This window comes from Colletotrichum godetiae, assembly GCF_030913485.1.
Source record: "Colletotrichum godetiae strain CBS 193.32 chromosome Unknown BDP55scaffold_4, whole genome shotgun sequence".
Lineage (NCBI taxonomy): Eukaryota > Fungi > Ascomycota > Sordariomycetes > Glomerellales > Glomerellaceae > Colletotrichum > Colletotrichum godetiae.
This window is the reverse complement of record NW_026851252.1, coordinates 391,159-403,653: the sequence shown is the minus strand read 5'-3', so window position 1 is coordinate 403,653 and position 12,495 is coordinate 391,159. Positions and strand designations below refer to the sequence as shown.

The 12,495-nt window shown below is 54.1% G+C and overlaps 2 protein-coding genes across 2 annotated transcripts; one reads left to right on the top strand and one right to left on the bottom strand.

The window, feature by feature from the left end:
* The first annotated feature begins 2,382 nt into the window (after positions 1-2,382).
* Positions 2,383-4,089, top strand: BDP55DRAFT_259176 (Rdx family-domain-containing protein). The gene is made up of 2 exons (XM_060566328.1): positions 2,383-2,770; positions 3,112-4,089. The coding sequence occupies exons 1-2, from the start codon at positions 2,657-2,659 to the stop codon at positions 3,766-3,768; spliced, it is 771 nt and encodes a 256-aa protein (XP_060434949.1). The 5' UTR covers positions 2,383-2,656; the 3' UTR covers positions 3,769-4,089.
* A 1,141-nt stretch (positions 4,090-5,230) lies between these two features.
* On the bottom strand, positions 5,231-6,824 carry BDP55DRAFT_259154 (calcineurin-like phosphoesterase). The gene is made up of 4 exons (XM_060566327.1): positions 6,410-6,824; positions 5,911-6,312; positions 5,535-5,834; positions 5,231-5,471 (listed from the first exon to the last, which is right to left on the bottom strand). The coding sequence occupies exons 1-4, from the start codon at positions 6,587-6,589 to the stop codon at positions 5,373-5,375; spliced, it is 981 nt and encodes a 326-aa protein (XP_060434948.1). The 5' UTR covers positions 6,590-6,824; the 3' UTR covers positions 5,231-5,372.
* Between the last annotated feature and the right edge of the window lie 5,671 nt (positions 6,825-12,495).

Here is a 12,495-nt window from a genome sequence, read left to right as displayed (position 1 = left end):
CTCTTGATGTCCTGTACTCTTTTTCCTTCTCTCGGGTCTCCCCCTTTTCCACTATATTCCGCACCGAGTGTGTGAATAGCTTCAATCCATCAATTCCCTGGTCTCCCCGAAAAACAAAATAACAACTTGAATAACTATCTCACGGTCGCGTGTTGTTGAGGTCAGGGGTGTTTGGTGCCGTGCAGCTGATCGATCGCTGGGGGGATACGGGTAGGCGGCGGCAATCATTTACAACAATTCGATTAACGATTCAATCAAAGAAAATGGTGCGCATGCTACGGATACCAGAAGCCTGGAGAGGGGGGTTTCACAGGAGGGCAGATCACCAAAACCCTCCTCAAGCCTGCATCGCGCGCCCCCCGTGGAGCCACGAAATCACCCGCATCTGCGATGGTTCCATATCAGTTCATTTCGGCCAACCAATGGCCGCATTGGCGGTACCCCGGGGCAGCCAATCCAATTCGGGTGAGATGAACGGGACAGAGATAGACAGAGCGAACGTGACCTTAGGAATAGGAACGAACTCCCGTGACCTGAAGTAGATTTCCGCATCGCATCTCCGAAACGATTGAAGCCGATCGCGTACGGAGTACACCTAAGCTAAAGTTGACCCGGAGGCGTGGAAGTGAGGCAGGGGAGACGAGAGACATTACGGATACAACCAGCCAGTCCACATCAGGCCACTTATCTAGAGAGACCTCCCAGACCTCTGGGGGAAAAAGCAATGAGGAATTGAAAACGGGAATGGGGGACAAGCTTTTTCGTGTGGCATTTTTACTCCCCCCTCCTCGCCTTGTCGTCTTTCTGGGGGCAGATGAGCGGGTGCCACTTCAGGTCACAGGTGAGAGCAGGAATCTGAGACATATGCAGCGTCCCTTTTTTTTCTTGTCCTCACTTGCGCTGGGCCACTGGCGGCCTGGCACTTCTTCCTCTCACTGTGAATAAAGCCAGTTTTATCCATGCCCCTGGACGGTAGGACCGTTCGGCGCCGACGAGAGCTGCTGTGCCGTGCCTGGCTTGGGGATTGAATCGATTCATCAATGGCATGCCGATGGGGTTAACGCGCCCGCTGTTCGAAGCCGAAAAGAGCTGCAATTTCATTTCCCGAGGATTACATCGGGCCTGTCAACTCATCTTTTTTCTCTTCGGCTACCGGGGGGGATTAAAAAAGTGGTGGACCTGTTCGGTTTCTTTGGACCACCGGCGAGCCACTATTGCCAATTGGAGTTCTTGTATCCGTAGCCCGTAGTACTGTACTCTCCGTACGACGCTCGATAAAACGCTGGTACTTCGTATAATGAGGTTCAATGTTCTAGTCTGCTTCACACGAACGGATACAGCAGAGTACTACTACGGAGTACTTCTACTGCTCCCCTTCCTCTCTCTTCTCTCTCACCGCTGCTACTCTCCAGCACTTTTGTTTCATTGCTCCTAGTCTACCTTCTGGTCAGTGGTGTTCGTTCAGCGTTGCCGGACGGGGCTCCGTACTCTTACACCCCTGTTGCTACGCCCCTATCCCGAGGTTGCTGCTGTACCCGGGGCGGATGATTACCGTCTTTCTCCTCCCACCAAACCCTCAGGTCAAGTCAAAGTGTCGACCACCTACGGTGTACCATCGTTTGGGGTCTTCGCGCTGTATCACAGTACCTCTCCTCACAGTCAGGAAACCCCGGAAACCACTTTCCACGGGTACACGTTCCAAAACCCTCGCCAATCATTCTCCGGAGTGTGCGCACTTTATGCACACGTATCCGAGGTATACCCAGGGCCGGCTTTTTCCCAACGTCCCGTCGGCTTAGGTGTCCTGGACTCCCAGACTCCAGAGGTGTCGGCGCGCAAACGCGTCCCAAAACAATAGGACTGTTTCCGCACGACTCACTTCCCGTCTGGTGCTTTTCTATTTTGCACAGGCAACGACAGAGAGCCCTGCCCCGGCCCTGATCCCTGGTTCCAGTGGTCACATCACCCACACCCCGGCCGCGCTGGCCCACCCGTACCTGAATTGCTGCAAGGCGTTCGAGCCACTTGCTGCCACCGACGTGCTGGGTGCTGGGGGGAGAAGAGGGGGGAATGCCCTGGGAGGGAAGTTGATATGCGGGCCTGCTATTTTCTCTTTTTCTGGCGTGTGCCTAGCTTCTCTGATTGTTGTTGCTGTTTAGGTAGTCCTCAGGATGGATGCCAGATGGCACCAGCTGAGGGAAAGGCTCGTACCGATTGGTAACTCCATCGCCCCTGCTTCCGAGTGCGAGTTCGGATCCGAACAGTTCCCTTGGCGGCTTCTTTCTCCGTGCACACTCCCGCATGTTCCTCTCTCGTTTCGTAAGCCAGCAAGTGTGGCTTCTCCCCTTCCTCTCTCTCCCGAGCAGTCCCAAGCAACGCCGGCATGGCCACAGCTTCCTGCACGCTTACCTGATCATCAGAGGAAAAGCTGGGATGGCACCAACCGCCCCTCCTCCCCTCCCCCCCCCCTCTTCCCCCAAGTCCAAAAAAGTACTGGCTGGCAGCCAGTGACGCAGGATAAACAAGAGAATAGACGCCATTTCCCACACCATCTCATCCCCCTTCGTACAGCCTGCCGACTACAGACCAGGGACCAACAAGGCTTCTTAGTCTACACTCGTTGTCCTTCTCCAGGAAAGACAGCAACGATCCCAAAATGGCCGAAACAACTACCGCACCGCAGCCGACGTCGGCGTCTACCTCAACGCCGCTGCCCCGCGTCGCGATCCAGTTCTGCACTCAGTGTAAGTGGATGCTTCGCGCAGCATATGTAAGTACAACCCAGAAGGTACGCGGGGAAAATCTCGCTGCCGGGGTCTCATCTTCAACTTCATGCCTTTCCTAAATTGTAAAACCCTACCTTTGTCTGCCGTACGGTAGGCTACACTTACACAGGTCCTACCTCTAGACGGGAAGGTGACCGTTGATGACCTCATCCTCGGCAACATCCCTGGCACCCTCATCCTCCCCTCCCCTCCCATCCCCTCCGATGGTGCTTGTCCTATCGTCCCCCTTTACTCCGTGATTCAAGTCCATTGTTTGTCCCCTCTACCTACGCAAGATCCAGGTATTCACAACTTGACGAAAACACCTCTCTTACACCTTAAACAGTTCGCCCAAGAGCTCCTATCGACATTCGGAACCTCCATCGGCGAGGTTGCCCTCCAACCCTCCACAGGCGGCACCTTCACCGTGACATTAACTCATCAACCACCCGGCGCGTCAATAACCTCGACAACGACCCTCTGGGATCGCAAGACCGAAGGAGGCTTTCCCGAGACCAAAGAGCTCAAACGCCGTCTCCGAGACGTCATCCAGCCTGACAGAGACCTTGGCCACGTCGACCGCAAACACTCCAAGCCCACGACGACGGCAACGACGACAGAGGCCACAACGACAACACCCACCGCACCCGACACCTCCACCCAACAACCCCCGACCATAGCCTCCGACGCACTCGCCACCGCGCCGACAATGACGATGCCCTCCTCCGCAGCCTCGGACGTGGTCTCCCAACTCAAGAAACATCCGGCCAACGCAGGCCAGCACGCCCCGGCCGCAGACGAAACAAGACCCACCTCCGAGAGCACAGAACAGAGCAACCCCTCCGCACTCAGCGACGCAGCCCGAGACGCCATCGGCGCAGCCCGCGCAAACAAGGGACAACAGGCCAAGGCCGAGATCTCACCCGCGGGCCAACTGCCCGGTCAACAATATGACGATCCGCCGGCCAAGTTCAACAAGGAGAAGTGTGAAGACTGTGCTTGAGTGTCCAAATTCCTACAGATGCAACCCATACCCGGTCTAGCAGGTCCATATAAGGCCTGACCTGGTCTGCTGTAGCCTATGGCCAACACAACCCAGCCTTGTTAGGCCTGGTGCGGGGTTCCGGAGCGCGGGACTGGCCGTGGGTGGCACCCCAAGTCACAGGATCCCAAGTCCGCAAAGGTCGCCTAGACTGCTACCCTTAGGTATTTAAACATATCTCGCAACATCCGTTGTCCAGTGGTTGTAGAAGTTGGGGGCGATTTAAAGGGCAATGGAATGTGAACTGGGATTACTAGCGATGCGGACCTGGGGATCGGCACGGACGGGAACGTCTACGCGGCATCTGGGTGGCACGGGTAGGTATGAAGCGTCTAACTAGACGACACGAAATATGCAACACATAATTACAAGTGCTCTCTTCTTCCTACTCCCATAAACCCACGTCGAATAATGGCAGTGGGAGCTCACAATCGTAACTAAACATAATACATACGCAACCCACGTCATATCCGAGTAAAAGTTGTTCGGTCAAGTTGATCAAATATATAAAGGTTGGCTTTTCATTGCAATCACCAGCCGCAGCATCCTCCTTTGCGACGGCACTCGACGTGAACCTGACCACGCCGGGTCAATCCCACAGGAATGCCTAGAGCGGATTGTTTACAGAGACCATCGACTCGGGGCCGGGTTGTTAGACACCCTCATTCCCAAGATCGTATACACAACAAGTTGTGCAGCGATCTTCTGAACGCATGTCTCAGTGATAGACCTCTGCCGACCATACGCCCTTCTCTCCCAGCGTTACGAAGAAAAGACGAAAAAAAAGACCATAGTCAATGGAGAATAGTACAAGCAAAAAGAGAAGTGAAAAGCAACACTCAACCCCCCCCAAAGATGTTGGCGGATCCCTGTCGTCCGGCCCACGGGCAGTGCCTCCTTTGAAGAATCAGAATACCAACCCCGCGGCTTGCTTCTGCCTCTCCCGAGTAAATTATAGTCTTACAAGTGCCACCACGACATTGAGCTGAGACACGGCCCCCTACGGCCGCGACGCAAGTTCGAGGGCATAAGAGTGGATGTTCATATTCATGTGATCCCCGTGACCACGGTGGATATTGCCAATTGGCGCCTCAGCACGATGACTTTTGGACAAGCCTTTGCGGCAGTGGCGGCTGGGTAGGACAAGTATTCCAACGATGGAACAGTCAATCCAGGCTGCCCTTGATGCGTTATTGGCGTGCAAATCACTCATTATTACAGCCCGGGTGATTTTATGTCCACCGAGGGGCTTCGCATAGAGGCACGTGAGACTGATAGCCATTGCAAATTCCAGTGTTTTTGTGTGTTTATCTTCTGCTACCAGACAGCCGTAATCGTGAACAGTTTGCGCGGGTTGTAGTCGGTGGGTGGGTTCGGGAAGAATCGGACAAGTCGAAGAGTTGACGGAGGGCGACCCAGAGGATCGAGAAAGCGGGAGGACGGTGTGCGGGGGTTGCGAGAGACCCACGTCGGTGGACGGAAAAGTAGAGCGGTCGATATGGGCGGGAGGCAATTAACGACGGCCGAACCTAGAAAGACGTGCATGTTCGTATAAACTCTTAATTTCACTTGGAAGCGGACTTCCGGGGAGAGATGACTGGTCGGCTGTTGCCTCCGAGACCACCAGGGACGTACTTTTGTTTCTTCTCAGCAGGTTTCAGAATCTGTAGGAGAAACTTGTCAGTTACTTGATCGAGACAGTAAAATTTCCATCGCCAAATTCTCACCTGGAACGAGCAGAGCAAGCTCTCGTCGACACTCATCATGGCTCCGGCATTGTCGAATTCTCCGCAGTAGTTCGGTGCGCTGAACAGGGTGACGAGCTGGCGCTTAGAGAAGAATTCGTAGCCGTCTTCCACGACTTGGTGGGCACGGCAGATCAGATCCATGTCGTGCTTCTGGAGGAACCGAGATACAACGTCGGGGCCGAAGGTGAAGGAGACACCTCTGTCGTTTTCGCTCCAGCCTGTGATGTCCTTGTCGGGATCGGACCACAACAGATCGCAGAGAAGACCGCAGTCAGGAATCTGTATTTCGAAGTGTTAGTCAATAAGCAAATCGAGACAGGGCCAGAGCTTGGCCTCGTGAGGGGTGCAAACGTACGTCAGTGGGTCGCATGACACGGCGAATTTGCTCCATGGAGTTCAGATCAGGGCTGAGACCGCCGTGCATGGTGAAGATCTTCTCGTCGATGATAGCGGCGATAGGCAGGCAGTTGAAGCAGTCCGTAAATGTCTTCCATAGCTTGATGTTGTAGCGGCGCTTGCACTCGTCGTAGAAACCGTAGATACGGTTGATGGAGGCGCACTCGTGGTTGCCGCGGAGAATGAAGAAGTTCTCGGGGTACTTGATCTTGTAGGCAAGCAACAAGCAGATGGTCTCGAGGGATTGCTTGCCACGATCGACGTAGTCACCCAAGAAGAGGTAGTTGGCCTCGGGAGGGAAGCCACCGTACTCGAAGAGACGCAGCAAGTCGTAATATTGTCCGTGGATATCACCGCAGATCTGGGTGAGGGGTTGGCGTCAGCAGGTCTGTGCAACTTGGGGAATACAAAGCATAGGAAAGCAGGACGGCCTAGCTAGGCCAGGAGGTTGAGCATACCTTGATGGGAGCCTCAAGCTCAAGAAGAATGGGCTGGGAGATGAAGATCTCACGAGCCTTGGTGCACAGGTAGCGGATCTCGGCCTCGAGAAGCTGCACCTGCTTACCGGGACGGCTTCCACGAACCTCGAGGAGGCGGTCGATTATCGAGTCAAGGTCGACCTCATGTTGGTCCGCCATCTTTAATCCTCACCAGCCAGAAAGATGGCCCGCTTGTACCGAGGGGATTGTTCGCGACTGCGGCAAGCAAAAGCACTGGGGGGGTATATACTTTGCAGCGGCCAGAGACAAAGAATGCCCAGATTACGGGAACGATGCACTTCTCGTGTCTGCTCAGAAAAACGCGTGGTCAGTAAGCCGCAAGACAGCAAGATGTTTGTTTTGGCGGCTTTGTTTGGGAAGCGCGCGGTGAGGTTGAGGGCAACGTGGTGGTGGTGAGCGGGCAGGAGAGGGGAAGCGCGAGCGGGACAGGGCGAAAGACTTACGGCGAAGTGATCTCAGCTCTTGTAGGCCTTTCTTTCCTGGGAAGAGAAAGCGACGACAGAAATGGTCGACGTTATCGAATTATTCGCAGACCAGAGAGTGTGGTAGCGTCTCGCGTCGTCGTTGAGAAAATTTTCGTCGTCCCTGTGCGGGATCGAGTTCGCCTGTATGGGGTGGGATTCGCCGCTGGAGATAGGGCCGTCTGTTGATAGCTTCGCCTTTTTTTCAGCAGGTGCCGCTCTTGCCGTTTACAGCGATGCGGAGTTCGTCTGTTTGATTGATCGTCGTTGTTTTGATCGTGTTGAAGAGATGGAAATCTCTAGATCGCGTTGTCGTCTTGAATAGACGTGTCGTCGCCGTTGGGTCAAGAGGTGGCCTCGTGGGGGAAAAAGAAGGCTTTGGGGGGAGGGAGAGGTGAGGGTGGGTTTGAGGGGAGGATTTTCGTGTTTTGTGTTGGGCGGCGGCGGGCTGCTCGGTCGGAAAGGCAGGAGTCGGCAGGAGGAGCGCAGAAAATGGGAGGCAGAGAGAGAAAGGTGTGGAGGGATTGGTCTGCTCTGCGGCCTGCCTGTGTCTGGGTGAGAAAAGCGTGAGGGGGGTCGCTCGTACTACAGGGGGGGAGGCTAAAGAGGGATAGTGCTATGGGCACTAAGTGATCGCTGATGGGTGTGGGTGGTGTAGATATTATGGGCTCCCGGAGCGTTAAAAAAAAAAAAAAAAAGGCAGGACGGGCAAAAAAAAAATAGATGCCAAACCAAGAGGCGACAGAGAAATTTAAATTGCCTTTGAGGTGAATTTGCACTTTGTACGAATATCAATCAAGGATGCAAGAGAGAAAAAATGAGGTTGCGGGTGTTACGCCTGCTTATGCTGTTTTTTCCCACCCCCCACTTCTGTTCGTGTTTTTACTCCTTCTCTATAGCTATCTCTTAAGGACGGACAAGCGGCTTCGAAATATGAAAGTGAAAAGCGAAGCCGAGGATCAAGATCAGGAATGAGGCAGGGTGGAGGACGAAGAGGAAAAAAAAAATAAAGAGAGGGAGATCTGGACGGGATAAAATTGGGGTCACAGCAATGGTCTCGACTTTTTTTTTTATCAGTCCCCGTCTAATCCGTATCTACGTTTCTTTTTTCTCGCGCCTGCCAACTAGGTAGATGCTGCTTCGAGTACGCGCACCGCTCCACGTCCTCCCGCCTGCGAAGGTAAAGGTGCCCTCCCACCATCAGGTAAGCAAACACACCAGCGAGAAAGTGAAGGTGTGGTGTTTTGGAGTGTGCCGCCGGTTGGATTGGCACATCTTGTGCATCACTCCGTCGCTGCTTCGCTGCATCAGCAAGCGCCTCCCGTTGCCCGTTTCTCAGCACGCCAGTCGCCAGCCCGTCGACCAGTCAGGGGAGCTTCAGGTTGGGCAGGAGTGGCAGGCACGTTTTTCTCGGCGACGGGAGGAATGGGAAAACGCGACCCAGGCGTGCGCAAGGTACTGGTAGTCTGGTAGGGTAGCTGCGGCAGGGGTGCCTGCCTGCCCTTGGATTTTGATCGTGCTTTCCTTGCCTGGGCTCTTACCTTACCCGTCACGCCGGCCACGGCAACCACGAAGTACCTACCTAAGGTACCTTACCAGGCTTACCTGCCTCACTTTGGATCAGACACACTGCCCTGGATGGATTTTGATATCTTACCCAACCAAGTACCTTAAGGTAGGGAGTAAGGCATATATAGACATTCACCTTGCCTACCTTACCCATCTACCGGGCCTTCAAGGCCAGCCAAGGCCCTCGTGTCTTTTCTCACTGAAGCTAGGGGGGGTGCCGTGGATGACAAGAACAACACCATGAACGGCAATTCATGGGTGCTTCTGAGAGGTGCTCCCCACGGATACTGAATGTGCCATGGCATTGTCCCTCAAGTACCAATCTGGGGCATTGCCCACCCGTGGAACACTGAGCACGGAGTACAAATCCACGACCCAGCGGCAAGGGTCAGCCACAGGGGCCTCATCGAGCCTGAAAGCTTGCTTAAGTTGAGGCTCCCAAGTGGGTGACAGAATAGGATGCCGCCCAACGCACAAGCGACCCCTTCTTATAACCACTAGCATTTTTATTATCACCATACTGCGCTTTCTTAGGTAAATTCTCTAAGAGATGCATGGAAGAAAAAAGTAAGATGAGTGATAAGAGTGATAGCAGTAGCAGCAGTAATAGTAGCAGCAGTGGTCCATGGGTAGGAAGAAGAGGAATAGAGGTCGGGTGGTCAGGATTGAGCGGCAAACTACTGTATCATCCACTTGGCTCCTCACTTGGGAGCGGTACGGAGTGCGGATAGCACTCCATTGAACGCGGATGCCGGTGGGCCGTATCCGTATGCCGTGAGAGTGGACGTTGGGCTGGGGACCTTGGAGGGGGTACTGGTGGATGAAGGTGTCACGCACCGGGGGTTATGAAGAGATGAAAACCCCACCCGCCGGACCGACTGGTTGTTGACCATGGCCCAAGTCATCGAATCGACGGGACCCACCGCGGGAGCTGGACCTGAGCTGCGGCTGTTCTAAACTTGTATCATGGCGGCTTCCCGTCGAATATCACCACCGACTCAGCCTCCCCCTTGATAATCCCGAGCGTCTAGTGTTAAAATCATCGCCCAAATATCTTTGCTGCTCGGGTCTTGGTGCCCACATCTGGTTTGTTTACATCCAGAAGTGTTTCTCCTAATCCCCGAGTGCTTTCCCTCCCTTGCAACCAGATATCCGGCTTGCAAACTACCAGTGCGGCCCATGCAAGTCAAACATTTGGACGGAGATTGTCTGCCCAACCCTACGTACTACGCATGCGTACGGAGTACATAGGTAATCATTGGCCTTGCATTGGAACAACTTCCTTCCTATGCACGCAGTTTATTGATGCAGCAGTTGTGATTCTATGCAAGTCTACTGAGGTACCCATCGCGAGCATCTCTGAGCTCCTTGCATTGGTAAGCCAGATGAGTAAGTAAGGTATGGACTCCTGCCGCCTGAGGCCTTACATACCTAGGCACGTCTCTGTCTCTCTTTCCTTCCATCCGTGGCTTGCGCGGGCGCTGAGCTTGCCCTTCTTCTTACCTTAAGCTTTGCCTTCATACGTCTTGGCATTCGCTTTGTAGCCTACCACAAATTTGACGCTCATTGCCCATTGACACATACAGAAAGACGTCTACTACTACCGTTTTCATCTCTCACCCACAACTCTAGATTGTAAGAGATCTCGGGGCAGAAAGGCAACAAACATGTCGATAGTCGCTTGCCAAACAAACCGACAGTCTGCCGTTTCGACTTTAACCTATGAATAGCATTCGATATTCCACATGTTGCAGCCTCTGCGACGCTGAGCCGACAAGCCTGAACGACAGCGATGACCCCTTCTGGACCGACGGTTTCCCCAATCATCAGCGGCTCGGAAGCAATCCTATCCATGCCGCCCTCCCTCGGCATCTCCCTTCCTCGTCTGCGCCTGCGAGCTGGTTTCTGGGTGTCACTCCTCAACCATTACAACATGATCATCAGGGTCCGACCCCGAATAAGCCCCTGAGGAACGCCATGTCAGACGGTCTTCCGGGTGGTCGCTCAAGTCAAGGCACTCGCCAATACCACCATTTACCGCATTCGTCTGAAGCCGCTCGAGCTCGACACATCCTACCTTACCACTAGTCATCGTGTAGGTATACGTGTCGTGTGTATTCGCACCGGAACTTTATCAGAGCTGCTGCAGACCACAGCGAGTCGTTCGCAGACCAGACGCTTCATGTTTCCGCGTCTAGGGGCGGTCAATATCTGTACGTCGGAGAACCTCGAGCATCCAATTACTCGTGGGCACCGGTCCATGCCAGTAGAATATGAGACAATTACACTCGAGATCTGTACATGTCTTGTTCGATGAGCGACGCTCTCGGTCCACGTTCGCTTTCAGACACCACCTGCCCAGACCCCAACTCTCCAAAGAGTTCCCCGTCTCACTACTCAACAGATGCCAAGTTTAGCCTCTACTCAAAAGTTTCCCCGCGTGGCACGGCCATCTGAGAGAAAACGCCAACGCTTCGAAGATCAGCTGAAGAGACGTGCAAGCCAGCTCGATGCAAGACATTCTTTCGCTTTTCTTCACACTCTTCCAAGCCTCGCATCCGGCCCGAACATTTGACGACTCGTTGTCAAGATTAGGTCCACGGGTCTACATACCCAGTGACTCAGATCAAGACGTTGTCATCTCGCGCCGATCACATCGCGGTGTCGACAAGAAGTGTAGCTCTGACACCACTGCAACCACCGCAAGGTACTGAAATCAATCCAGTCAACCGCTACCATTGAAGGTACGGGCAGCGATATGCTCTCACAAACCGACTTGGATCGAGGCAAGCCCTTTCATGGAGAGTATCCCACAATAACCATGGCGGTATTTCTCAACTTACATCAAAGGCCAACTACACTAAGCAAGCTCTTCATCAGACTGCGTTGTGGAGCTGCTAAGATGGGCCAACCGACTCCGTTCCTTCGACCGGCTCGATGCCTATTCGTCCCCTCGTCCAGAGCCTTGCCCAGCTCCTAGTTGCCAACCAGAGAGTGACGGCGGCTTTTGAGCACACCCACCAATGCGCTCTAGGTTCTGACGACCGAGACTTGAAGCGGTCAAGGCGAAGATTTGGCACGGGCACTCAATGGGGGGATATCACCCGAAAATCGGAATTTGGCTGGCCAGTAAAAGGTTGGGCCAGCTTCGTAGCATTTGAAATTCTCCAGCCAGTGTGTAAAGGAAAACAGCACATTCTGTTCAATATCTCTCTACTGATACGATGGACGAAACGGGGCCTCACGTCACGTCAGGGCCGAATCGCTGAACACGAAAAGAGACTGTGGGGAGACGCAAGCTGCGGAAGGAACGGCAAAGACTTCGACCGCAGCAAAAGTATGGCAACTACGTCAGTCATGCGTCTGTCTGCCTGTCAGTCAGCCTGCATCCACGGAAGACGTGAAGCATGTGAGTTGTATGGAGAGTGCGTCAGGGCCATGTCGTGCAGCACATCTTCCTTGGTACTGCTCTGCCTGAAAGGTAATCAGTTGAGCCTATCGAGTACGGGTACACCTACACTCGCGGGCAGCGGCCAAGGCCGAAGAATCTACATTTGCGTAAGAATGCCCCTCCTATTCAACAGCTGCCATGGTCGCCGCTCTCAGCCGATGAGGAGGGGAGGGGGAGGGGCAGTCGGGGAAAAGTGGTCCAGTTACATCAGGTCAAATACTTTGGGTGATCCAATTGGCGGCGCCCCCATCCAGACCGACGCCCCCCCCCCCCCCCCCCCCCCGCTCGCTGGCTGACCTGTGCACTTCCTAGCGTCCAATGGGAAAAGTCCATCAGCCGTGACTCTGTACGGGATACAAGCCACGCAATTCTGCTTTTCCATACTCCGTACAGATGAAGCACTTTTTGCAGTCCCATCTTCCTCTGATCAATCCCCCCAACTTTTCGGGGACGGGTACGCATCACATGACTGCCCCGCGACGTGCCCCCCCCCCCCCCCCCCCCCCCCCCCATCAGGCACACTCACTTCTGTGCGGTGGTGGGTGGTCGTAATGCTCACCGAT

Coding starts and splice junctions, on each gene's coding strand:
- BDP55DRAFT_259176 (XM_060566328.1), top strand. CDS start 2,657: ATGGCCGAAACAACTACCGCACCGCAGCCGACGTCGGCGTCTACCTCA. Junction 2,771..3,111: donor GGATGCTTCGCGCAGCATAT/GTAAGTACAACC, acceptor CACCTTAAACAG/TTCGCCCAAGAGCTCCTATC.
- BDP55DRAFT_259154 (XM_060566327.1), bottom strand. CDS start 6,589: ATGGCGGACCAACATGAGGTCGACCTTGACTCGATAATCGACCGCCTC. Junction 6,313..6,409: donor AGCTTGAGGCTCCCATCAAG/GTATGCTCAACC, acceptor CCCCTCACCCAG/ATCTGCGGTGATATCCACGG. Junction 5,835..5,910: donor GTGTCATGCGACCCACTGAC/GTACGTTTGCAC, acceptor TTCGAAATACAG/ATTCCTGACTGCGGTCTTCT.